Consider the following 27347-nt stretch of genomic DNA (forward strand, 5'->3'; position numbering starts at 1 on the left):
GTTTAACAGCTCAGCTCTTTGGATATTTTAATTCCAGTTCATTTGGACAAACAGGATTATTAGTACAGACCAATCTCCTCTACTTGTTTTTTTTTGTGCCTGGTTTAACACTTTAAAAAACAAAATATTATTTACCATTCAATGTATACTTCCAGAATGGACTGGAATTCATCAACTTAAATAGTTAGCAAACTCTTCAGTAGCACAAGTTTCTTTGAAGTGCTGAGATAGCATTATTCCAGCTCGCATCTGACTGAACCCAAGACTTAAACTGGCTTTCTGTGTTGTTCCCCCATCTGTTACCATCATGAACCATTTAAAGAACTGCACAATGACGTTAAACTAGCGTGTTGGCGTTATTGATGAACAACTTCACTCCTGCAAACACCAAACGCCCACCTCGTATGTACACAGTGGCTGCAGGATCAAGTACAGAGCAACACATTTGGGGCTTGCAGGCTGGTATCTAATCAGCTAACCTAGGAATTGGTGTGGGCATACAATTGTGTGTTTCAGATTTTTCCGGTGACTCTTTTCATTGGGTCCTGCTCAACATGACAGAAAAACTCGGTCAGCTGTTCTGGCCCTAGTCTTATACAAGGATGGAACAATGAAAACCAGAATCTTCACTCTTCCAATTTAGCAGGAGTCTAACATCAACAAAGTCAGAATAACTGAACAACGGTATACTTTGAAAGACAGAAGATATGTCAAAATATATGCGGAACAACAAATTAAGTTGCAAGGTGATACTGGGGCAGGGAAAGGAGGAGGAGGAAGAAAAGAACTAAAGCAACATTTTATAAAATGCGTCTCCCCGACATGTGGATGTTTTGGTGCTAAATCACTCTTATCAGCTAATTTTAAAGAAATCAACCAAACAAATATCAGGTGGCTGCTGTAATTTATGAGAGCATTTGTGAAATTCTACTGGTCCTGGCCAACACCCATAATTGGGTTGACAGATAAAGGCAAGAATAAGATAATTTTTTTGGACTTTGCTGGTTTGGTGAAGCATTATTGAAAACAGCAATTTAAACTGTATTTGAGCAATTGAGCCATATTTTTAAAAAACAGTTTGAAGAGCCTGTACATTTGTACTTTTATGATCGTCTGTCAGTAATTGACCCTATAACTCATACACACACATGTTTGAGGAACGAGGTCCATTCAGCGCTGCAGATAATGAGACAGGGTTGATTCCAGGATCTTGAGGCTAGCACCAGCGTTCAGTTCAGTCTATTGTGTTCTCTGTTTCTGTTTTCATTTTGAACCATTAAAACTGCTTTGAAAGATGCAGTAAATGACATTCAACAGGTGTTCAATCCAAACTTCAGCCACGGAAGCCAAAGAAACCTTTGATGTAGCCCGTGAGGCCTCCTCGCCCTTTCTGCTCCACTTTATCCTCTAAAGGTGGGAATGCAGCATGGTTCAGAGCCAGGTCAAAGAAGAGGGGCTTGCAGGGAATGGGCTGGAACTCTGGTGGGAAGCACACTAAGTTGGCATGTTTGGTGACCAGAGAGGGATTGATGCAGAATACATCCAAACACTCTCTGAGGGGCTGCAAAAAAAAAAAAGGCAAATCACAAGGTTACAATTGCAGCTCCATCAGCACAGATATCAATAAATTGCAGGCTTCACCTTGGTCATGGAACTAATGAGATCCAGTCTTGCCAAGGCAACACCAAATTATCCAGAACATCACTTGGGTGGCAACTAAAAGTTCAATAATTTATTTAAAATGTCCCTAACTTTTATCCTTTCCCGAAGCAGAGAAGTAGAAAATATACAGGTTAAGAGGCACACACAAGCACATAAATTACACACAGCTCCCGCAATCCAGATTCACCCCTGGCCTCTGGTGCTGTCTGCATGTTCTTCCCCCCCCCCCCCCCCCCCCCCCCCCACACACACGCTAAAGAGATGCAAGCTGATAGGTTAATTGGTTTATTGTAAAATTATTCCTTGCGTGAGTGCAGTGTATGTAAAGGTGAGAGAAAACGGGTCACAGGGAAGTAAATGGAGGGATGAGATCAATGGAATCTGGAGAGCCAGCTGTGACAATGGTTTATTTCTAAATTGTGAGAAATATGAAAATAATTCTTCGTTCTTGAGATATCATTCATGGAGACAACCCAATCTGGATCTAATCAAATGTCATCAAGCAGCAATTGGAGTGGAAATGGGCACGATGCCTTGGACTTTCTCTCCAGGTTTGCTTAGGAATAGAAACTTAACTTAGAATTCAGCGCTGTCATCTAGACTTACTTAGTAGGATCCATAGTACAGCCAATCAGCCCATTAGGTTCATGCCAATAACCAACACAAACCCCCATCAGATTTCATTGTCCTTGTCTTTCTGTTGCCCTGTAACTCTGTTTTGACTCCCTTGCCCCATACTAGGCAAATTACAGGAGCCAATAAACCCGTAAGCTACTTTGAAATCAAGTCAAGTCACTTTTATTTATATAGTACATTTATAAAACAACTCTCGTTGACCAAAGTGCTTTACATTGGTGGAGGTACTAATGTTATACAACAGTGGCTCATAGATTAAGTACATACATAAATACATACATATAGCCCTCCCTCAGAGGACGTCAAGAAAGGCTTGAGAGTAAAGATGAGTTTTAAGTCTTGATGGAGGGGGCAGCTCTGATGGGAAGAGGGATGCTGTTCCACAGTCTAGGAGCTGCAACTGCAAAGGCGCGGTCGCCCCTGAGCTTATGCCTAGATGTTCAGTAACCCCAAGTCGGCCGATCTGAGGGACATGGAGGCGATGTGGTGGGTAAGCAGACTTTTGATGTAGGTGGGGGCAAGCCCGTTAAGGGCTTTGTAAACATAAAGAAGGATCTTGAAATTTATTCGGAACCGCACAGGGAGGCAGTGAAGAGGCCAGAATCTGGGTGATGTGGTCCCTTTTTCAGGTGCCAGTCAGGAGTCTCGCTGCAGCGTTTTGGACCAGTTGCAGGCGGGACAGGGAAGATTGGCTGATGCCAGTGTCAAGGGAGTTGCAGTAATCGAGGCGGGAGGGGATAAATGGGTGGATGATCTTTTCGAGGTCGTCAAACTGGAGGAATTAATTTATTTTAGCTATCGTCCGAAGCTGGAAGCTAGCTAGCTTTTACCACGGCATTGACTTGTTTGTCAAATTTCAATGCCGAGTCAAATATCATGCCAAGGTTTTTGATGTGAGGTTTGAGTAATGGGGTAAGGCTTCCAAGGCTGCCCTGCTATTGTTTTGATTGAGTCCGAGGAGCTGAGAAGGATGACCTCAGACTTACTCTTGTTTAGTTGGAGGAAGTTCAGGGCCATCCAACATTTTATATCCTCGAGGCAGTGGGTAAGGTTAAGCAGATTTGATCGGTTCTTGGGCTTCAGGGGGAGGTAGAGTTGTGCAACGTCTGTATAGCAATGGAAGGAAATGTTGTGCCTTTGAATGACTTGGCCTAAGGGGAGCATATACAGGGAGAAGAAAATGGGGCCAAGGATGGAACCTTGTGGAACCCCGCAGCAGAGGCTAGCGGGGAGGAGAAAGAGTTTCTTATGTTTTCCTATGAAATGTGGGAGGAAACCAGAAATACAGTGGAAACTGCCATCGACGGGCAAGACATGCAAATGGAACAAACAGCACCGAGGCTGTAGAATTGCTATGCTGTGCTCAACACACTGTGCTGTTTAAGTTGTAATCACAGACTTCAGCAGCTATTATTTGCTAGACTTTGTCCTGCCCCCATCTCTCTTCCAGTTTTGTCCCCCTACCATCAGTCTGAAGAAAGGTCCGACCCAAAATTGGCAGCACATTGGCGCAGCAGTAGAGTTGCTGCCACACAGCGCCAGGGACCTGGGTTTGATCATGACTACGGGTACTGTGTACTTTGTACATTCTCCCTGTGACCATGTGGGTCTTCTCCATGTGCTCCAGTTTCCTCTCAAATTTCAAAGATGTGCAAGTTTGCACGTTAATTGACTTTTGGAAATTGCCCCTTGTATGCAGGGTGCAAAACTGAGATAACATATAATTAGTATACGGGTGATTGTTGGACAGCCTGGACTCAGTGAGCCGAAGAGCCATTTCCATGCTGTACCTCTAAACTAAACAAATCCTTTATAAATCAGAGCATTGAGTATAGAAACTGGGATGTAATGTTAAAATTGTACAAGGCATTGGTGAGACCAAATCTGGAGTATGGTGTACAATTTTGGTCGCCCAATTATAGGAAGGATGTCAACAAAATAGAGAGAGTACAGAGGAGATTTACTAGAATGTTGCCTGGGTTTCAACAACTAAGTTAAAGAGAAAGGTTGAATAAGTTAGGTTTTTATTCTCTGGAGCGCAGAAGGTTAAGGGGGGACTTGATAGAGGTCTTTAAAATGATGAGAGGGATAGACAGAGTTGATGTGGATCAGCTTTTCCCTTTGAGAATAGGGAAGATTCAAACAAGAGGACATGACTTCAGAATTAAGGGACATAAGTTTAGGGGTAACATGAGGGGGAACTTCTTTACTCAGAGAGTGGTAGCGGTGTGGAATGAGCTTCCAGTGGAAGTGGTGGAGGCAGGTTCGTTGGTATCATTTAAAAATAAATTGGATAGGCATATGGATGAGAAGGGAATGGAGGGTTATGGCATGAGTGCAGGCAGGTGGGACTAAGGGAAAAAAGTTGTTCAGCACGGACTTGTAGGGCCGAGATGGCCTGCTTCTGTGCTGTAATTGTTATATGGTTATATGGTAAATCACTGATCAAAGAGCTAATATGAAACATGCCGGGTTCAGTATAAGGCATAGATTTTATACAATAATGATGTAAATCGGATTTCAACAGATTACATAATATAGTTAGCAAAAGATTGAAAGAAAATGAATGGAAAGAAAGAGAGGAAATACCAAGTGGGTTTTTATGATCTGATAAACATTGTGTCTATCTTCGGTATAAACCCACACCTGCAATTCCTTTCTACACATCAAAGTAACTTTTCTCCCCCTTCCACCTATACCCCTTCATCTGGCTTCACATTTCACACTTTTTCCATCCTTATCTCTATTTGCCTTTTCATGTCTAGCCTTTGTCCAACCATCTGCCGAACAACACCCCCTCCCCCCCCCCACCCACTCCACCCACTCCACCTGTGCCCATCTACCATTTTGCCAGACTTTATCTCACCCTCATCTCTTTTCTCACTTTCTCCCCTCGGCTAGTCATACAGCATGGAAACAAGTCCTTCAGACCAACAAATCCATTTCCACCTCTCACTTGCTAGGCTCTATCCCATTGCTGAAGGGGGCGCTGTTCTGGCGGCAGCCATGGCAGCAGCGCATCAGCCTTTCAATTTTATTTTTTATTTTTAGTATGTTTTAAAGTGTGTATTTAGTGGGTTTTTTTGTGTTTTGTGTGGGGGGTGGTGTGGGTGGTGTAAGGGGGAAACCGCTTTGGTCGCCTCCTCCATGGAGAGGCGACTTTTTCCAGGTCGCCTCCCCCGTGGCCTACCATCAAGGATCGGCAAGGTCTTTCCCGGAGACGTGCCCAGGGCTTCAGCGGCAGGCGCAGCGTGGACTCGGTGTGCAGCGGATGAGCCCTCGCTGGGGCTCGCTGGAGGGGAGCACTCCGTTTCACTGGCCCGGGGCAGCCGGCAGCCTGAAGTCGCAGCCTGAAGCCGCGGTCTGCAGAGCTCCAGCTCATGCGGCGTCTACAGCCCGGGATCCCTCGTGGGGGACCCGGGGGAAGAAGAAGCCGCCATTGCCGGCCCGCGGATAACTTCTACCGCGGGCCCGGCATGGACTTACCATCACCACTGGAGGGGAGCTTCGACCGCCGGCCCTGCAGTCTACGATGCTTCTGGCTGCGGCGGGGACTTTAAATCTCAACCGCCGGCCTGTGGCCTACACAATCTTGAAGCCGCGGTCTCCGGTGAGGAAAGACCGATCCTGGACTGGACTCTGGTCTTGTCCACGGGGGGGGGGGGGGAGGAGGAGGACGGCCAAAATTTTTTGTGCCTTCCACCACAGTGATGAATGCTGTGGTGGATGTTTATGTTACATGTTGTGTCCTGTTTATGCATTTTATTATTTTGTTAACCCATCTTTATGCTTTGTATGGAACTGATTTTTAAATTATGTAAAGCACTTTGGGGTTAATGAAAATTGACTATAAATGTGCTATATCAATAAACTTATTATTATTATTATTATTATTATTATTATACCCACCTTCCTTTCTCCCCCCTACAGTTTGAAGAATGGTCTCAACCTAAAACGTCACCTATCTATGTTCGCCAGAGATGCTGCCTAACCCACTCCTGCATATTGTATCTTTTTTGGTAAACCCGCATGCACAGTTCATTGTGTCTTCAACCTACCAAGTATTCTTTTAAAAATGTCAGCAATTAGCCTGTGACCAAATAGATTTTTATGTCTTCAATTGGTGTAATAGAGTATTATGTAGTAAATTTGTAGTAAATGCCTACTTTTGTAGTAAAAGCCTACTTTTGTTGTAAATGCCTACTATGTTCTGTGTGCTAAGCAAAGCAAGAATTTCATTGTCCTATCAGGGACACGTGACAATAAACTCACTTGAACTTGAACATATAGTTACACGTAATCAAATAAATCTGATAAATTAGATTTTGCTCAGTTTCAACCATACATTTAGATTTAAATCAGTGCAGTAATTGTCTTCTATTGATCTAAAAAAATGCCTTACTAGCTCAGGGAAAAAAACCTTGCAGAAATAGTGGGAACCCCTTACCTTCTCGTCTTTCACCTGAAGCTGTGATACCATCTCTCCAACGTCTTCAATGTCTAGATGGTATGGGGAAAGGCAATTATATAAGGAATCACAATAGCTCGATTACACAGTTAAATAATCACGAGCCCCAAATATTATTCCTGCCAGTACTCTCCCCAAAACATCATAGGTACAGATAATAACAATTGTCACCGTCTGTTGCAAAGAATAAATTATAGTCATTCTTCCAAGCACTCACTATTAGATTACATTCTTCATTATATAGAGCCAAGACACCATTACTTATTTCATGACAAAAAGCTGGAAATTCTATTACTATTACTTTCTACATGTAGCCCTGTGTAACTTCATATTCGTTTTTCTTATTAAGAGATTTATATAAGTTTTGCTGTGAATATGTGTTCTGCATTTGATTTGTTGTTAATGAGTTAGATAATTTTTCCTGTGTGGTGATTGGTTTGGGGGCGGGAGCTGGGAATTGTGGGTAATCGAAGTCCAGGAGAGAGAGAGAAGTCCAGAAGAAGCCTAGGCTAACTGCTACCCCTTCAGCTCGGAGGTGTGGATTAAAGACTGTCGCTGTTTGGACTTTGTGATTACGAGGAGAGTGAGAGCAGCGGTTGGCTGAGCCCTGGAGACAACGAGGGAGAAGGAAGATTTCTGCCACATGGGGTCCTCTCTGGTCAGCCAACTCCCCGCCATCTTGTGAGCTTCTGCACTGTGCACTTGTCGGCTTCCACTGTATTTGGCCGCGACGCTCTCCAGCTTCGAACAGGCCTGCAACGTGGGGTTATTCTTGTTTTGTTTTTAATGTTGCCGGCTTGTGTGAGTGAGTGTGTGGGCCCACATAGTAATTAGTACTTAAAGGTACTATAAAAGATTGATTTATTGTGTGGTGTTGTTTGAATATCTGTGTGAGAAACACCAGTAAAACACCATATTTTTGGTTATTGATATTTTATTTTGTATTTCCCTGACCAACATATCATTTATTTTAATTAATAGAAAAAATGTGAAGGTAATTCATTGGAACATAGTTGTCAGTTGATTTATTTTAACTGTTTCTACAGTAAGGTATACCATTTAATATTGTATTAAAGGTGCCCTATTGTCCAAATTAAAAGAGTACATAAATACTTAAATTAAGGGTTAACTAACACCTATAAGGGAATTAAAGTTTACGAACCTGGGGCGCAGCTCATGTAGAGGGCAAAGAAGCGCTACATACAAATAACTTGATTACAGTGATTAATGCATATGAAGTTAAATACCAATTATATGGTTAAAGTCATAGCGTGATACAGCGTGGAAACGGGTCCTTCGGCCCAACTTGCCCACACCCGCCACATGTCCCAACTAGTCCCACCTGCCTGCATTTGGTCCATATCCTTCCAAACCTGTCCTATCCATGTACCTGTCTAACTTCCTTAAACCTTGGCATAGCCCCAGCCTCAACTACCTCCTCTGGCAGCTTGTTCCATACACCCACCTGTGTGAATTATAATATAGTAAATTGTAAGATTCATAGAAGTGATTTTTCCACAGAACTCGAGCTAAAAATAAAGTACTGGAGGAACTCAACAGGTCAGACAGCATCTGTGGAAGAAAATGGACAGTCGAAGAAGTGTTCTGACCCAAAATGGTATCTGTTCATTTCCCTCCACTGATGCTGCGTGACTGACTGAGTTCCTCCAGCATAGCTTCTGATTCAAAATTGCACCATCTGCAGTCTCGCGTCTCCATTCGAGAGTTTGAAAAAAATACCGCAGGGCAAGTGAAAACAAGAGATGAGCAGGTCTTGGTTAGAGAGATACCTTGAAGAGAAGGTGTTAAAATACTGAAAGAGTCAGGGAAATTTAAGGAAGGAATTTTAGAAATTTGGGTCCAAGTCCCAGAGTTACAAATTTCAATAGTGAAGTCATGAAAAAAATTCAGATATGCAGCATGCCAGAGTTCGGGTTTGCTGGGATCGAAGGAGTTACATAGATAGGAACAAGTAATGTCATGGAAGCTTCAGTCTCAAATGACCAATACCTTCATCCCTATTTCAAGTCACGCACTCCACAGAAATCCCATCAAGCTTCATTAATAGTAAGATTAAACAAGAACTTACCAGTTCGAAGTTTGATCATTATTTTATGAGGAGTACGTTGAGGGAATATGTGAAGAACCCCGCCAGGACGCATGCGTGTCATTCTTCAAAGCAGCGGTGTGAAATTACAGATAACTGTAATGACTTAAACATAGTAAGATTAGAGAAAGAAAATACCAGTTGAGTATATGATCATGGGTGGGAGCGGAGGGCACGTATTCCCTCAACGTACTCCTCATAAAATAATGATCAAACTTCAAACTGGTAAGTTCTTGTTTAATCTTACTATTTTACTTCGGAGTCACGTGAGTGACTACGTGAAGATTTCAAAGCTCTGTGATTTCATGCAGTGGAAACGAGTCCATGCATCACATCTGCCTTAATGACTGTAGGAGGAATTGTGTCAACATAATTTAGACATGAATCTGACATTGAAATCCATGAAATTTATTAACACAAAATTCTAACCCCTATTTATGGGGTAAATTAAATTACAGAACTTAAAATTGTTTCTGCAAACGTTCCAGGTTTCATGACTGGTTTATGATAAAATAGTTGGAATGTTTTTTCCCCTGACCATCCTGCTGCCTTGACGATTTGGTCCATTGTTACATCCAACTGCATAGCTGCCGATGTAGCTGCAGCCCTGGTGGAATGAGATTTAAAAATATTAGTATCCACCCCAGCCTGTGTTAGAACCTGTTTCAGCCATCTTGAGACGGTCTGGACCGTCACTCTTTTGTGTGGTTGCTTATGGCTGACTAAAAGTGCCTTCTCATTGCCTCTGATGATTTTCGTTTTCTCCATGTATAACGACAAACGTCTTACTATACAGAGCTGATCATCTGTTGGGTAAGACCTAAATTCTATATTGAGGCCTGCTGATCCCGGTCTGTTCTGCTTTACTAATTCATAAATATGAAACATAATATTTTCAGATGAAGAAGTCATGTTGTCCAGTCTTAATTTATGTAATGATTGTACCCTTTGTGCCGTGACCAATGCCATTAGCATGACTGTTTTTAACGTCAGTCTATGTAGGGACAGAGCTGTTGCTGGAGACCAATTCCTGAGGATCTTCAGGACAATACTCACATCCCACATTTGGGAGTACCTGGTTCTTGGGGGATTGGTATTAAAAATTCCCCTCATAAGTTTTGTTACCAGTGGGTGAGTCCCAACAGAGTGACGCTCTGTTCCTTGCCATAGATAAGTTGATAGGGCACTTCTGGCACAGTTGATGGCACTATAACTGAGCCCCTCATCATAATGGAGGCCTGCCAGGTATTCCAGAACAGACGGGATGTTCATATCTCTGTAGGTGATGCTGTTTTTGTGACAAACATCTCCCACTTCCTGATATAGACCAGATACTGTTTTTTTGGTGGACTGTCTTTGGGCCGCCAAAATCATGTTCACTGTTCGGTCCGTCAGTCCCAGCTGTAGTAGTGGTATTTTTAAACTCTGCAAATTAATAAATTCAAATAGTTATGGCATGGATGGCTATCCCTTGTTACGGGATGAACCAATAAGTCTGGTCTATTTGGGATGGTGATACATGGTTCTAATACCATGTTTAGTATCACTGGGAACCATGGTTGAGTAGGCCAATCGGGTACTACCAAAATACCAGACGCAGAGTCTTGCTGTATTTTCCTTAATACCCGACTGATGAGGCAGAAAGGAGGGAATGCATAAATAAACGATTTCCCCCAATGCAGCGAAAATGCATCTGTCGTCGCTTCCCCAGGGTCTGGTTCCTATGAAACATAATTTGATAACTGGTGATTAAGCCTTGATGCGAATAGATCGATATCTGGTGTTCCATATCGTGCTTTAATATCAGCAAATACTTTTTTATTCAACATCCATAAATTATTAAATTTGCGTGACCTGGTGTCTGCCACTAAATTTAGTTTTCCTGGTAGGTAAGTAGCTGATATCCAAATATCTCTCTGGATACACCACTGCCAAATTGTATTAGCCAGATTGTCACATGTCGATTTGTTTCCACCCATGTGGTTGATATATGCTACCACGGTGGTATTGTCTATCTGTAGTCTAACATGCTGGTGATATGACCCAGTACAATATGACTTTAGGCCATAGAATGCACCCAACATTTCCAGGTAGTTTATGCCCAGTGTGAGTAATAATGATGCCTCCTGAGCAGTCCATCTACCTCCACAGCTGGAGATGGAATTGGTGGCACCCCAACCAAGTGCACTGGCATCAGTTTGTAGTACCATAGAAGGGTTACTGATAATGATTGGATTGAAACAAAGCCAAATGTTATCTATCCACCATTTTAGTTCCATTATAGCTTTGATTGGTAGCTTCATTGGTCTGTCAAAATGACCCGCATTGATTTTGAGTGCTTGTATTTTTGCTCTGTAAATTTTGGTAATGTAAAGGTCCAAATTGTGTGGCTGGAAAAGCAGCCACCATTTTGCCAATTACTTTTGCTACCAATCTGATGGATGGTTTACTGATGTCAATGAGGTTATTGCAAGTTTCTATTAAGTCTATAGTCTTTCCCTTTGGCAAAGTCACCGACATGTGAACTGAGTCAATGGTGAACCCCAAATAGTCCATAGTAGTGGAAGGCGTTAATTTAGATTTAACTGGTTGGATAATAAACCCCAGTTTTCAAATAACTGTTTTGTGGCCATTACAGTTTGTTTGGCCAATTCCAAAGTTTTGCCCACAATAAGTATGTTATCTATATATGCCATGACCATGTGTTTTTGTTTCCGTAGAAACGCTAGGCTGGTTTCAAAATTTTTGTGAACAGCCTGGGGCTGATGTTAACGCATTTGGCAGCGCTCTATACTGCCAGAGCTGTCCCATCCAGTTGAATTTTAAGTAACATCTGTGGTCACCTCGTATAGGCACTGAATAGTAATATTTTAAATCAATGCTAGCCATGAAGTAACCTTTGGAAATCAATTGTTTAGCAGTAACAAAGGTTTCCATTTTTAAATGAATATATTGTACAAATGTATTCAATTTGGTCAGATCTATGATGATGCGACAACCAACATCTTTTTTGTTTTTGGTAAATATATTGGACACGAATTCTAGCGGTTCGTGTTGGGATTTTTCAATTACACCTTTTGCGTAAAGCCGCTCCAGTTCAGAATGCGCTTCTAATTTCTCTTTACCAGAAAGTACGAACATTCGGTTCGGTATATGTTGAACTGGAGGGCTGTACTTGTGTATAAATTCTATTGTATATCCCTGGATACTGCTTAAAATATAAGTATAGGTTGTTAACATACTCCATGCATCCAGAAAGGAGTGTAATCTCCCTCCAACCTCCATGCTCCCTGTATTTTGTAGGGAACCAGACCCACCTACCTCCATAGTTACCAGTGGCAGGTTCACTTCTTTTTGTAAGTTCTTCGTTGATGTTGAGGCGTTGGTGGTTTGGTTGATGTTGGAGGTTCGCGTATCTTCCAAGAAGGCCGGCCTGGGCCATGGCCTAAAAAAGACTCATGTTTTGTGTACCGGACCTTCGAGCTTTCACCAGTCGGTCTTGTTCTACTGGTGGTTGCCTAGGGGTGCTGTCTATGGCTGTAGTGGGTTTTTGATGAAGTCCCTTTTATGAGTCCCAGGGTTTTGCTTCCTCATCGAGCTCCTTGACTTGCTTCGATAGGTTACCTCCAAATAGTAGTATTGGTGGGTTTATGTTCCCAGGTTTGCACAGACCCGCAAATTTCGGATTTAAAGTGGGTCGGATGGCACTCTTCCTGATGTTGTTTATCTCATATTGAGTGTTGCAAAGCAGTGCCAGTGCATCCTGTTGGTCCTGGGACATGTTCTTCTCATCCACTGTGTGGGCAAATGCTGTTATCCTTGCTGTTAGGAGTTTTAATACCTTTTGGAGTTTGATATCCATGCCTCTAACTCCTATTCCAATATGTTTCCATATACAAGTATTTACTACTGGAACATTCAGGGATATACAGTTGCCCGGTGCCAGGTGTCTTGACGTGGTGTCCAATACAGCCTGTTCTTGTAACTGGTTAAAGGACATATAGTCTATACTGGCAGCTAACTTTTGCTCCAGGTTTTGGCCAGTCTGGTCTGGCTGTATGAAGCTGGACACCATGTCCAGTAGATTTTCTCATTCCTGCACCCCCTGCACACTTGATTTTTCTTCTGCGAACCCCTCTTCAGGATCAGCCCAGAACTGACCCGCAGTGCTCCCCTCTAATGAGGGAGAAGCACTGTGCAGCCCTACAAGAGGTGCTGCTGTGGGTTTTCCATAGAGCCCACAGTGACTCGACTCCATCTCCCGGAGCCTGTCACGTTGGAGCAAATGCTCCACACATCGCTCCATTCGGCTCCAGCGCTCACGGTCGCTGGCCGCCCGCGGCTGCTCAAAGTCGGACTCATCTGAGTCCACGACTTTGTTAATTTTCTGTCTTGCCTTACCGCCCGGCCGCGAAGTGGATCTGGCTGGTGCGGAGGCGACATCGGGCACAGCTGATCCCATTATCAGTGATTCAAGTGCTGCTGGCCGCTGCTGGCTGCTCGCTACTCTTCCCCCACCAGCATTGTCGCAGCCCTTGTTGCTTTCTTCGATTTGTCCATGCTCCCCACCTGTAAATTGGTATGGGAAACACAAAAAGACCGCAGAGTAACTTACCTGCAGGTTCCGGCTTTTAAAACTGCCGCTGCGGGGGAAACGTCGTTCCACCTCGCCTGACGTTTCGCAATGCGTGTAGCGATATGGCACGCATGCGTCCTGGCGGGGTTCTTCACATAGTCACTCACGTGACTCCGAAGTAAAACATTATCTATGACTCACTAAGATCAATTTAATTCTTCTAAACTCTAAAGGTCCCAGTCTGCTTCATTTCTCCTCAAAAGGACAAAACACAATCGCAGCAATCTATCTGGAGAAGCTTCTAGCACTGCCTGCATCACAAGTGTGTTGTTCCTTTGGTGACAAGACCTGTACCTTTCTTACCTTGGCCCTATACAAATGCCACAAGACATCTAGAACCAAAGCCCTCAGATAACATAAAACCACATACAATTTGCCTTAACTGCGTGCTGTACCTTCATGCAGATTCTCAGTGATCCCTACATACAGTCACCATGGTTTCTCGAAATACGAAAAACCTCCCGGGCATGAACAGATATATCAGTGGACACTGTGGGAAGCAAGAGGGGAAATTGCAGGTGCCCTGGCTGAGATTTACAAGTCATCATTAAATACAGGCGAGATGCCAAAGGCCTGGAGGGTAACAATTGTTATGCCTCTATTTAAGAATGACTGCAGGGAAAAGCCTTGGAACTACACGTCAGTGAGTGTAACATCTGGGGTCAGAAAGTTACTAGAGAATATTCTGAGGGATAAGATATACATGCATGTAGATGAACGGGGGCTGATTAGGGACATACAACATGGTTTGGTACATGGGAGATCCTGTTTCACGAATCCTGAATTAGTTTTTTGAAGATGAGGGCAGAGCCATAGATGTTATTTATGAGGAGTTCAGCATAGTTCCGTATGCTAGGCTGCCCTGGAAGTCTAAATCGCATCGGATCCAAGGAGAGCTAGCTGACTGGATAGAAAATTAGCTTCATGGAAGGAAGAAGAGGGTGGAAGGTTGTTTATCAAACAAAGCCTGTGTCTAATGGTGTGCCTCAGAGTTTGGTGCTGGGCCCAATGCTGTGTGTCATTTATGTCAATGATTTGGATGAGAACATACAAGGTATGATTAGTAAGTTGCAGATGACACTAAAATGAGTGGTATTGTAGATAGTGAAGATGCTTGTCAAAAATTGCAGCAGGATCTTGAACGGTTGTGCAGCGGGGCAGAGAAATGTTTGATGCAGTTTAATACAGAGAAGCGCGAGGTGTTGCATTTTGGAAAGTCTAAACAGGGCAGGAGATACAGAGTGAATGGCAGAGCTCTGCTGTAGAGCAGATTGTTCTAGGAATGCAGGTACATAGATCCTTGAAAATGGCGTAACAGGTAGATAGGGTGGTCAAGAATGCGTTTGGCACACTGACCTTCATCAGTCAGAGGATAGAGTGTAGAAGTTGGGAGGCCATGTTACAGTTGCACAAGACATTAGTCAGGCCACATTTAGAGTATTGTGTTCAGTTTGGTCACTCTGGTATAGGAAAGATGCAGAGAAATTTTACGAGGAGGTTATCAGGTGGGTGTGAGTTATAGGGAGAGGTTAGACTTTATTTCTTAGAGCACAGGGGGACGAAGGGTGATCTTACAGAGGTGTACACAATCATGAGAGGGATAAATGTTAGGCTGAAGGGCCTGTTTCCATGCTGCACGACTATGATTTGCAATCTTTCACGATTTACAAAAAAAGTTGCTTTACTTATATTCTATTGAAGTGGATGACATCATATTTTACAGCGATGCAAGGCGACTTCCAGCTCGCAGAGTAATGAACACCCAAATATAAATATAGCAAAAGCATAATTAGAAATAAACACAGGAAATGACAGAAACATTCAGTAAGCCAGGCAGCATCTGTAAAGTAGCTGGAAATAGACAGCAGTGAGGCAGATACTATGAAGAGCAACTGGAAATTTCTCACTCAGGGAATATTTATTAATAGAAACATGAAGTACCCCAATTAGTCAGCATCAGCAGAAAAAATGTTCCACAGATGATGACACTGCAGATGAGCTGCGAGGGTTGATGGGTGATGGTGGGAACAGATGGTCTTAGTAAAAAGATTGTTGCGGTCAGATGTATACTCTGGCACAGATAGTATATTTATCCTGCAGTCTGTCTCGGCCTCAGACACTGGTCAGGAAGAGGGATGGCATCAGTAATGATATCATTTTGCTCATGGTGGCAAGAGAAGATAAAAGAGTTGGTGGTCCCACTGAGTTACTCCAGCTTTGTTTGTCTATCTTTGGTTTAAACCAGCATCTGCAGTTCCTTCCCGTGTAATGGGATGAAATGTTTACGATACATAACCAACCTCTAACTCAATAGAGTTAACCTACTCACCTAAAATAGCAGCTGCTTGCACAGAGTATTTCTCAGCATTAACTCGGGCAGCTAGTTCTCTCACGTCAGGAAGATCCTGCATACAAGTAGCACAGTATTAATCCGGTCCAATGACCACAACGGTATATATTTTAAAAAAAACGCAATTTTTCACAATTGTTCTTAGAAACACAATCCCAATGACAAAACAAATACCATACATTTTATATGCAGCTTTTTGAAGTGGCAATTTACAAATATTGCTTGTATCTAATTGGACTATGTTGTACCATATCACTTGACTCGGACTATTATGGCTGGCATTTACATTAAGACAGGAAAATAAAAATCAACAAATTGCTATAAAAGTCTTGAAAACTGGAGTTGTATATCATTCAATTATAAACATCTCTATAGAAAAATGACAAAACCAAAAGATAGTTTAATACAGTTCTAGTCCCAGTTCAGGTTAGATTCATTCAAATGGGTGATTAAAAACAGATCTTAACTCTAACCCAACACTACAAACTGCTTGTGGCCAGTCTTTTGAATTTTGAAACCACACCTTGGTAGCCTTTTCATACAATGGAGTGACGGCACTCAAATGTGATTGGCATTCAATGCAGGGAGGACTTTCACCCCCATAGGATGCAATGAAATGTTTCACAGCCAGTTACTTTATAAATAAGTTTTGTAGCCAATATCAAATAATTTTTTTGTACAGCGCAATAGGCAAAAATCAGAGAAAAGGTCAGAAACAGTTGGCAAAAACAAGTGGCTTTCCCCTCAAGGTGCCATCCCCTCCCATTTGCCCCACATATCTCATATAGTTTAGTTTATATACAGCGTTGAAACAGACCTTTCGGCACACCAAGTGCACGCAGACTGGTGAACCCCGTACACTAGCATTATTCTATACACACACACACTAGAGACAATTTTATAATTTTACCATGCCAATTAATCCGTATGTCTTTGTAGTGTGGGCAGAAACCAGAGTTTCCGGAGAAAACTACCTCTCTCTATCGGAGCAACTCTACTGCTGCGCCACCGTGCCGCCCTGAGTCTGATTGACAAAACTGAGGCCCCGGGAAAATATCTAGAAGACCGTCGCATGGCTGCCTCACAACTCCTGCTGTGACACGTGACCAACCCAGTTGCTGTCTGCATGAAGTTTGTACGTTCTCCATCTAACAACTTGGAGGTTTTCTGTGTGCTCTAGTTCCCATCCACATCTAATTGACTGCTGGCTCAGACTCTGTGGCCCAAAGATAATATTTTTGGACTGTATGTCTACAAGAACTACAATTATGCCTTTCCCAACTGATTAATCAAGAGACACATTTGATAGCTGCACCAAAAAAACACATTCTTTCTTTTTATACTGTTTATTTCCTGTAAAAATAAATAAATAGATTGTTATAAGAATATGGATTTGGCAATACTATACCTGTAAAATAATTGTCAATTTTGCAGTTTGGGTCTGTGCTTCACTGGTGTATTTAAGGACTCGCTCATATAGAACCAGGGCTTCACTCCACTTTTTTACCAGCACATAGGACTGAGCAATGAAAAAACACCTATAAAATAAAAGACATTGAGGCAAAAGCTAAAAAAACCTTTCCTCCAAACCCCCATTACGCTGTGCAACTGCTCGGTAACGCAAAAAAAAAAACCACCAGAGACTAACCAGTGGTTAGTTTGATATCTCTGGTAGAAAGAATCTCTAGAAAGCTGGAAAAGTGGTGAAGGCAGGATAAGGCCCTCATCAACTGTATCCACCTACCACTTGTCACTTACAAGTAATGTGGATACAGGTGATGGGGATTTTGATTAGCAGATGGGTTGACAAAGGATAGAGACTCACTCTATGAACGGCTCACTCAAGTAAGGACACGAATGAAATGTAAAGCTGGAGGGAGGGATTTAGGTGGAAGGGGATTGGTCAGGGGGGCGGTGTTTATGGGAGAAGGGGGCAGGATAGTGGAGAAATGGGTGCACATGGGGGGATTGGGGGCACAAGAAGAAGGTAGGGTGTTATCCGAAATTGGAGAATTCAATGCTCATACTGTTGGGGAGTAAGCTACCCAAGCCGAATACAAAGTGCTGTTCCTACAGTTTGTGTGTGGCCTCACTCTGCCAAGAGAGGCAACCCAGGATGGGTATGAGAATGGGAACGGGAGTTAAAATGATTAACAACAGGAAGATCCAGCCTTCCTTGGGTGGACCAAGCACAAGTGTTCTGCGAAATGGTCGTTTAATCTATGCTTGGTCACACTGATGTAAAGGAGACCACATTGGGAACACCAAATGCAGATGGTTGTTAGAGGAGATGCACATGAACCTCTATCTCATCTGGAGGGGCAGCTGTGGTTACATATCATCCGGTTGCAGGGCAAAGTATCTGGGGAGAGGGTGGTGTTGGTAGGAAAGGATGAGTGAACCAAGGAATTTTGGAGAAAGTAGTGTCCAAGAAAAGGATGGGAATGTGACCAATGGTAGGATCTTTTTGCAGACACACTGTGTGTCCAATCGTAAGGAAAGTATTGGAGAAAAAACTAAGGGACAGGCCTTATGTTCCCTAGGAAAAGCAGGGACTGATTTAGAGGCAACATGGTTTAGTGCAGGGGAAGTTCTGTCTCACAAATCTGATCGATTGCTTTTTGAGGTAACAAAGAACATTGACATACGCAATGTGGTAGATGCTGTTTTACATGGACTTTAGCAAGGCTTTTCATTAGGGCACATGGGATCCAAGGTGTGTTAGCAAACATACTAAAATTGGCTCTGTTTAAAGGAATGCTATTTTGTTAGTGTGAATGAGTTGAAGGCCAGGCTCCATTTACATCAAACAAAGCAAACTGTATATTTACTCAACAAACAGTAACCCAAACAACAAACCATGGATGTCAGGAAACTGCTGAGGGAACGCAACTCAGCCTTTAGATCTGGCAGTGATGAATTGTACAGCACTGCCAGATCTAAACTAAAGAGAGCCATTAAAGAGGCAAATACAGCCTATGGAAGAAGGTTATAGGGGTATTTTAACGAGAGGGACCTTCGGCGTGTCTGGCAGGGCATTCAGCAACTCACAAACTACAAGGGCAAGGGGGGGGGCGATCATCTGCAGCAGTAACAACTCGCTAGCTGAGGAGCTCAACCATTTTTTCGCCCGTTTTGAGCTGAATGAGGCGGAGCTTGCACCTGCAGCCGCACCCAGCACTGACGACCTGGCACTCACTGTGCCACTCACTGTGAGTACGGAGGACGTCAGAAGAACACACTCCACAGGGTCAAACCCAGGAAGGCTGCTGGCCCAGATGACATCCCAGGGAGAGTATTGCGGGACTGTGCAGACCAGTTAGCGGAGGTTTTCAGCAACATCTTTAACCTCTCTCTCTCAATGTGCACTGTTCCTAAATGCTTTAAGGCTGCTACCATCGTGCCTGTACCCAAAAAAACAGCCATTACCAGCATGAATGACTATAGCCCTGTTGCTCTCACTTCAACGGTGATGAAGTGTTTTGAACGGCTGGTCCTGGCCCATATTAAGTCCTCACTCCCATCCACCCTGGATCAGCATCAGTTTGCATATAGAGCTAATAGGTCAATGGAGGATGCCATCAACATAGCTCTACATTCTGCACTGACACATCTGGAGCGTCCTGGCTCATATGTGAGGATGTTAGTTCTGCATTTAATACAATCATCCCCAGCAGAATGGTGGACAAACTGTCTGATCTGGGTGTTAATGCAAACACATGCGGATGGATTAAGGACTTTTTAAACAGATCGCCCACAGACTGTCAGGATGGGGTCCAATTACTCCCCAGTCCTGACGCTCAGCACAGGAGCGCCACAAGGTTGTGTGCTGAGTCCCATCTTGTATACAATATACATTTATGACTGTATACCAACACACAGTACAAACAAGATCATCAAGTTTGCGGACGACACGACTGTGGTGGGACTGATAAACAACAACGACGAGTCTGCCTACAGGGATGAAGTCCAATAACTAACTGCTGGTGTACCAAAAACAACCTGGTACTCAACCCATGAAAGACAAAAGAGCTGGTCGTTGACTTCAGGAGGAAGAGGAGAGAGGAACCTGCTCCCTTATACATCAAAGGAGACATGGTGGAGAGAGTCACTGGCTTTAAGTTCATGGGAATAAACATCTACCAGGACCTCAAATGGCAAATGAACACCATCACTCTCGTGAAGAAGTCACATCGGCAGCTGTATTTCCCGAGGTCTCTGCGGAGAGCAAACGTCTCACAGCTGCTGCTGTTCTCCTTCTACCGATGTGCCGTGGAAAGTATCCTCTCCTATGGAATCCTGGTGTGGTTTGCTAGCTGTACTGTGGCTGAGAGGAGGGCGCTGCAGGGAATTATAAAAACTGCACAGAGTATTACAAACGCTCAACTGCCCTCCTTGGATGATATATATAGGGCCCGGTGCTTGCGCCGGGCCACAAATATCAAGCAGGACACATCCCACCCTGCCAACCACCTTTTTACTCTGCTACCCTCTGGGAGGCGATTCAGGACTCTGAAGGCTCGCTGTAGACTAAAAAATAGTTTCTACCCATGTGCGATAAAAGAGCTAAATTCCAACAGAGAACACTGGGGAAGCAAAATGTAATTCCAAGAAATGCCGCCAAATTCTTTTAAAATACCTATTTATTATTTTATTAATAAGCGTACATATGTGTTAATGGTTGTCGTGTTTGTATATTTTTTTTAACCGGAGGAGATGTAATGGAATTTCGTTGGACAGTATTGTGCAATGACAATAAACGTATTCATTCATTCAGTTAAATAATGCATGCCATCAATCCCAAGAGTGGAAAACATTCACAGATTATGTGGATAAAGTAAATGTCCATCTCTGACAGTTGTCTCAAGGTAGGACCAACAGGATACCCTCTGTACTAGGTAGGAATAAGTGTCACCACTTGGGGTGACCATATCATCTTAATTTCTCAAATAATCCCTCAGGATTCAGACGGATTGCTTCCACTCAAGTGCTGAGTGAAAGAAGACAGAATGTGATTTAAAAAAATGTGGAATAGTCATTACAAACAAGCAACCATATAATCTTGGCCGAAAGTCAGCTTACCAGGCACTGGACACTCTAGGTGGCCACATAACTCTGCGCTATGAAAATGAGCAGTCATTGTTCCAAGTATCAGTCTCATAGAGTAACTGAGTGTGTAAACAGGCCTTTCGGCCCAACCTGCCCACACACCAACAATGTTCCAGCCACACTAGTCCCACCTGCCTGCACTTGGTCCATATCCCTCCAAAACTGTCCTATCCATGTACCAACCTGTCCTATCCATGTATCTCAAATAGCTTTTTTGGGTATCAATTAGACAATTGACATACAGACATTGTTTACAAGGATATTGCCAGGACTTCAGGGACTGAACTATAGGGAGAGGTCAGGCAGGCTAGGGCTTTATTTCTTGGAGCACAGGAGGATGAGGGGTGATTGTATGAGCATATATAAGATCATCATAGAATGATCTTATAGTGGTGTATAAAATCATGAGAGGAATAGATGTACAACATTTCTTTCCCACTGTAGATGAATCGAGGACCAGAGGACATAGGTTTAAGGTAAAGGGGAAAAGATTTAATAGGAATCTGAGGGGTAACTTTTTCACATACAGGGTGGTGTGTATGGAACAAGCTGCCAGAGGAGGTAGTTGAGGCAGGGACAATCCCAACATTTAAGAAACAGTTAGACAGGTACATGGATAGGACAGGTTTGGAGGGATATGGACCAAACGTGGGTAGGTGGGACGAGTGTGGGACATGTTGGCCAGTATGGGAAAGTTGGGCCGAAGGACCCATTTCCACACTGTATCACTCAATAAGGAGAATAGTTAGGGTAGATGCACAGATTATTTTACCCAGAGTTGGGGAATCAAGAACAAAGAGGACATAGATTTAAAGTGAGAGGGGAAAGATTTAATAGGAACCAGAGGGGCAACTTTTTCCACACAGAGGGTGGTAGGTATATGGAGTGAGCTGCCAGAGGTAGTAGGTACTATAACAGCATTTAAAATACATTGGACAGGTGCGTGGATGGGAAAGGTTTAGAGGGATATACGCCTAATGTGGGAAGGTGAGACTAGTGTAGATGGGGCATCTTGGTTGGCATGGTCAAGTTGGCCCAAAGGGCCAGTTACCACGCTCTGTGACAGTTATGATTCTCACCCGTCTGAATAAACTTTGGGATAACAGCAGTAAAAAGTGATGACGTTACTGGATTTTCAACAAAGTTCTGGATTATTCTTCCAGGGATGCAAGTTGTAATTCTACCATGGCAGATGAAGAACAAAAATTCAAGTGATAAGCAAATCTGGAATTTGAAAGTAATCAGGAATCTACTGGATTACCATAAAAACCCATCTGTTTTACTAATGTCCTACAGGGATGAAAATGTACTATCCTTATCTGGTCTGACTGATCCTTGATTCGGGATGCATCAATGTGGTTGACACTTAACAGTCTCCTCGGTTTAAGGGCAATTAGGCATGGACAATAAATGCCAATTACATAGACATCTCCTGAACAAATCATTAAAAAACTAATTAGAGAGCAGGGTGCCACTGATATCCAGGGAAGCATTTGATACTTGTTTTAACCATCCACGCGGAAAAGTCACATAAAGAGAATAAAAGCATCACTTTGTATCTTCAATACTGATTATGCAGCGTATTAATTTATTTGTATTGAAATAGAACATGTAAAATACAGCTCAACTACAAAAGCATTAAAGAATAGGCATAAAATGTAATTAAGTGTAACGGAAAGGGAATATTAAAGAAGAAACACAAGGCTTCTTAACACAGATGGGCAATTGAGACATATTCATTGTAATTCCTATACCATGATGGTAGACCATGTATTGCAGTGATCAAGTTCAAGTGCAGTGTTTCTAGCTTGAGGGAGAACTGGATTCAGTGCAATGTAAAGGAACTCAAAGGTTTCCAGGGTTATGTATACATTTTCATCCTAGTCATTCAGGATAACAGGCAGGTGACCAACTGTAAGGTAAGGAAGAGGACATAGGTGCTGTCACCTTCAGGACACAGGCTATTTTAAAACAGATACTGGTGGGTTGATGAGACCCAAGGACTGTGACCGGAACTTAGCATCATGGAGTCCAGGTGTGGAAACACCAAATGTAAATTCCCCTTTCTGCTATCACACACCACTCGTCTGCTTCTAGTTTATTGGCATTACCACCACCTTGCTACTGGTTCTGTCAGCACAAATACTTTACTCACACATCACCTATTTGCTCGCATTTTCTCCCAGAGGGCACATGACTCACATGAGATCATATCTCTTGAAGAAAAAAGACATTTAATCTAAATGACCAAATGTGGGTGCGCATTGCATTTCACGCAGAATGTGGTCAGTCTGCAATGTTACCCGATATCTCTCATTTCTCCAGGCTCATTGGCTGTAGAATACTACATACAATTGAGAACTGCCCAAAGGCAGGGATTAAGAAATTAATGGAGTAATTGTTTCATTGAAGAGCAATGAAGAGAACCCTCCCTCCTCCATTCTTACCTGTATGCCTTGTAAACTGAAGTCTTCAGCTCCACTTCTGCTTGGAAATCTTTATCGTCTTCCAGCCCTGATAGTTGTGGCAGTTCTGAAAGATTCTATACAAACAAAGTGCTATATTAGGAAAAGATGTAGAAGGAACCCGATACATCACAAGAGCCTATGGGTTCCAAAAATATTTCAGTATTGCTGAGCAAACATTTGAAATGTTATTCAGATTAGTTATAACTAGACAAGGCATATGCAATGCTTGCATTTATTTTAAAAGGGCTAGAATACAATAACAGAGATGTAATGCTGAGGTTCTATAAGGCACTGGTCAGGCTGCATTTGGAGTATTGAGAGCAGTTTTGGGCACCATATCTGAGGAAGGACATGCTGGACCTGAAGAGGGTCCAGAGGAGGTTTACACGGAATGAGTGGGTTAACATGATGAGCGTTTGATGGCACTGGGCCTGTACTCGCAGGAGTTTAAAAGATTGAGGAACCTCATTGAAACGTACCAAATAATGAAAAGTTTGGATAGCGTGGATGTAGAGAGGATGTTTCCACTAGTGGGAGTGTCTTGGACTAGAGGTCATAGCCCCAGAATTAAAGGACGTTCTTTTAGGAAGATGAAAAGGGATGTCTTTAGTTAAAGGGTGATGAATCTGTGGAATTCTTTACCACAGAAGGCTGTGGGTGCCAAGTCAATGGATATTTTACTGAATCATAATCATTATTAGCCAAATACGTTTTGCAACATACGAGGAATTTTAAAGCAGAGATAGATAAGATTCTTGATTACTTTGGGTCACGGGTTATGGGGAGAAGGCAGGAGAATGGGGTTAGGAAGAGAGATAGATCAGCCATGATTGAATGACGGGGTAGACTTGATGGGCCAACTTGACTAATTCTGCTCCTATCAGTTATGACCCAAGGCAACTAATATCCAATAATGCCTCATGGTACCTGCTCACATGTACACATCGCATAATGCTCATTGTTATTGCTCAGAGGAGCGGCACAGCGGTAGAGTTGCTGCCTTACAGCGCCGGAGACCCGGGTTCGATCCTGACTATGGGTGCTGTCACGACAGATGTTCTCCCCGTGACCGTGTGGGTTTCCTCCCACACTCCAAAGACGCACAGGTATGTAGGTAAATTGGATTGGTATAAATGTAAATTGTCCCTAGTGTGTGTAGGATAGTGTTAATGTGCGGGGATCGCTGGTCGGTGTGGACATGGTGGGCCAAAGGGCCTGTTTCTGCGCTGTATCTCTAAACTAAACTCCGATATATACAGAAGACTGAAATGTTGAATTTATGACATTAAAGAGCAGGAACAGGACAAGTGTGTTGAAGTATTTATGCACAGGAATCAGCTTTGTCTTATTTCATGCAATGCAAGTTTAACCATACTTCATTGCAGCTCTATTTCCACAGGATATTTGGACAGGTACACGAATAGCAACGGTTTAGAGGTATATGGGCTAGTAGGATTAGAGTAGATCGGGCATCTTGGTCGACATAAGCAAATTGGGCCGAATACGGTTCTGTGTTGTTCTAGTAGGTCAGGTGGTGCTGGAGACAGAATTAAACTGGGCTAATATTACTCAAGGATGACCAACAACAGAAACTGCCAGTCATAAAACAACAGAAAAAGCTGCAACAGGCCTGACCGACAGTGGGACTGATCCTCAAACTTTTGCAATAACAATTCAGGAGGTCATAAGACTGATAGGATTGGGATTGAGAACACCCAAACACAGATTGACAACTGCATTGCGAAGCACCTATGGTTGTTCCATAGAGGGAATCCTAAACTTTCCATTGCTTGCCACTTTAATTCTTCATCCCATTCTAACCTGTTTGTGGCCGAACAAAACTTGAGGAACTTCTTCCGCCAAGGGATGTTGCAAGCCTGGCCTAATCCAGAGCTGCCAAGTTTTGTCAGAGCAGTTCAGTATTCTAGTACCTGAAAATCAGTATTTTTACTCTGAAAATTTTGTTTAAAAAAAAATGTGCGGTCATACCCATGTAAGAGTACAAGAATGCATGTTTGCTGCCAATTGACATGTTTTCAATGCACCTTACTTGACAGTGCATTCATTGCCATCTCTTTGTATATTGCTGTTTGAACGGCTGCTTCCTGCTTTTAGCAACAGACGATGATGTAGAAGCCATTTTGGAAGCCTCCCTCTCCCTCCCTCGCTCTCTCCCTCCCCTACCCCTCTCCCTCCCCTACCCCTCTCTCCTTCTCGCCCTCCCTCCTTCTTTCTCCCCCCTTCCCCCCCTCCCTTTTTCTCTCCCTCCCTCTTATTCCCTCCCTCTTCAACCCCTCTCCATCCTCTCCACCCCTCCCCCTCTCTCTCTTCCCCTTGAGCCCATCCAAGTTCTATAAAATCAAGGCCAATCCCAATGTCACTGCTATCCCACTGGTAACCTTTCACCAATAGCCTTATCCAGAATTCTACCACTGCCTGAAAAATAAGCAAAGGCTCAACTTTTACCGAGAAAGAGAATTCCAGACTCATTGTTAAGAATTTTCCCAAACAGTCTGTAACCCATAATGCTGTGGCCATAGCGCTATGTTTAAAGCCCATAGCGCTCCAGCCGGTAGCGCTATATTTAGAACCCACAGCGCTGTAGCCGACAGCTCTTCGTTTAAATTCCCACGCGTTAAACTGACAGCGCTCTGTTTAAACCATATAACCATATAACAATTACAGCACGGAAACAGGCCATCTCGGCCCTACAAGTCAGTGCCGAACAACTTTTTTCCCTTAGTCCCACCTGCCTGCACTCATACCATAACCCTCCATTCCCTTCTCATCCATATGCCTATCCAATTTATTTTTAAATAATACCAACGAACCTGCCTCCACCACTTCCACTGGAAGCTCATTCCACACCGCTACCACTCTCTGAGTAAAGAAGTTCCTCCTCATGTTACCCCTAAACTTCTGTCCCTTAATTCTGAAGTCATGTCCTCTTGTTTGAATCTTCCCTATTCTCAAAGGGAAAAGCTGATCCACATCAACTCTGTCTATCCCTCTCATCATTTTAAAGACCTCTATCAAGTCCCCCCTTAACCTTCTGCACTCCAGAGAATAAAGACCTAACTTATTCAACCTTTCTCTGTAACTTAGTTGTTTAAACCCAGGCAACATTCTAGTAAACCTGGAGCAGGACAGGCAGATCAAAGCTTACAAAAATAATCACCCAGATCTTGAAATTTAAAATACTAATAGATTTAATCTGCTATAATTTTTAGAGATACAGTATGACTTTTTATATCCTTGTATTATTTAAACAGCAAGATCTTGTCAATTTCGCCAAGTTATTACTTTTCCATTGGCGAGTGGTATGTTAATCAAATAGGAAGTCGGGCCGATTTAAAAAAAATCAGTATTTAACGACGCAAAATCAGTATTCTTATCGCATTTCCGTACAAAATACGGAAAATCCGTACTACTTGGCAGCTCTGCTAATCCCATTAGATCATTTGGTTGTATCTGCAGCCGCTATCAATTTAAAACAATTGCTTTCATTCCCAGTTCTGATAAAATGTCTTCAATCTGAAATATTAGCTTAGTGTCTATTTCCACAGATGTTAGCCGATTGCTTCCAACATTTCCTGTTTATTTTATTGCATACTGTAACTAACTCAAGGGCACCCGAATCAGATGTAACTCCACAAAGAACCCAGGTCCACATATCACCTTATAAACCCATCTCTTACCTGCAGGATAATGTCATAGAGTCGAATCAAGTCTTGTGGCCGCAACACACGTTTCCCATCATCTTGTGTTGGGTCATTCAGCTGCTTCTGCAAGGCTTCAGCCATGATAACATTGCGCTTTATTGCCGTGGAAAGCTTAATGTATGCAAGGTAGCTGTGTGAATGCAAGCAATAATGAATACTGAGCTATGGAGAACACAAAGTCTTACTCAA

General features: G+C 42.9%; 1 protein-coding gene across 1 annotated transcript in view; it reads right to left on the reverse strand.

The window, feature by feature from the left end:
• Window positions 1-887: 887 nt before the first annotated feature.
• The window catches only part of srp68 (signal recognition particle 68), a 67291-nt gene continuing 40831 nt past the window's right edge, over window positions 888-27347 (reverse strand). The window contains exons 11-16 of the mRNA XM_055654142.1: window positions 27135-27288; window positions 23416-23510; window positions 17268-17397; window positions 15839-15914; window positions 6746-6798; window positions 888-1561 (exon numbers count right to left, since the gene is read on the reverse strand). Of these exons, the coding sequence (XP_055510117.1) occupies window positions 1334-1561; window positions 6746-6798; window positions 15839-15914; window positions 17268-17397; window positions 23416-23510; window positions 27135-27288 (736 nt within the window). The 3' untranslated portion in view covers window positions 888-1333. The remainder of the gene's footprint in view (window positions 1562-6745; window positions 6799-15838; window positions 15915-17267; window positions 17398-23415; window positions 23511-27134; window positions 27289-27347) is intronic.

This window comes from Leucoraja erinacea, chromosome 23 (genome assembly GCF_028641065.1).
Source record: "Leucoraja erinacea ecotype New England chromosome 23, Leri_hhj_1, whole genome shotgun sequence".
NCBI lineage: Eukaryota > Metazoa > Chordata > Chondrichthyes > Rajiformes > Rajidae > Leucoraja > Leucoraja erinaceus.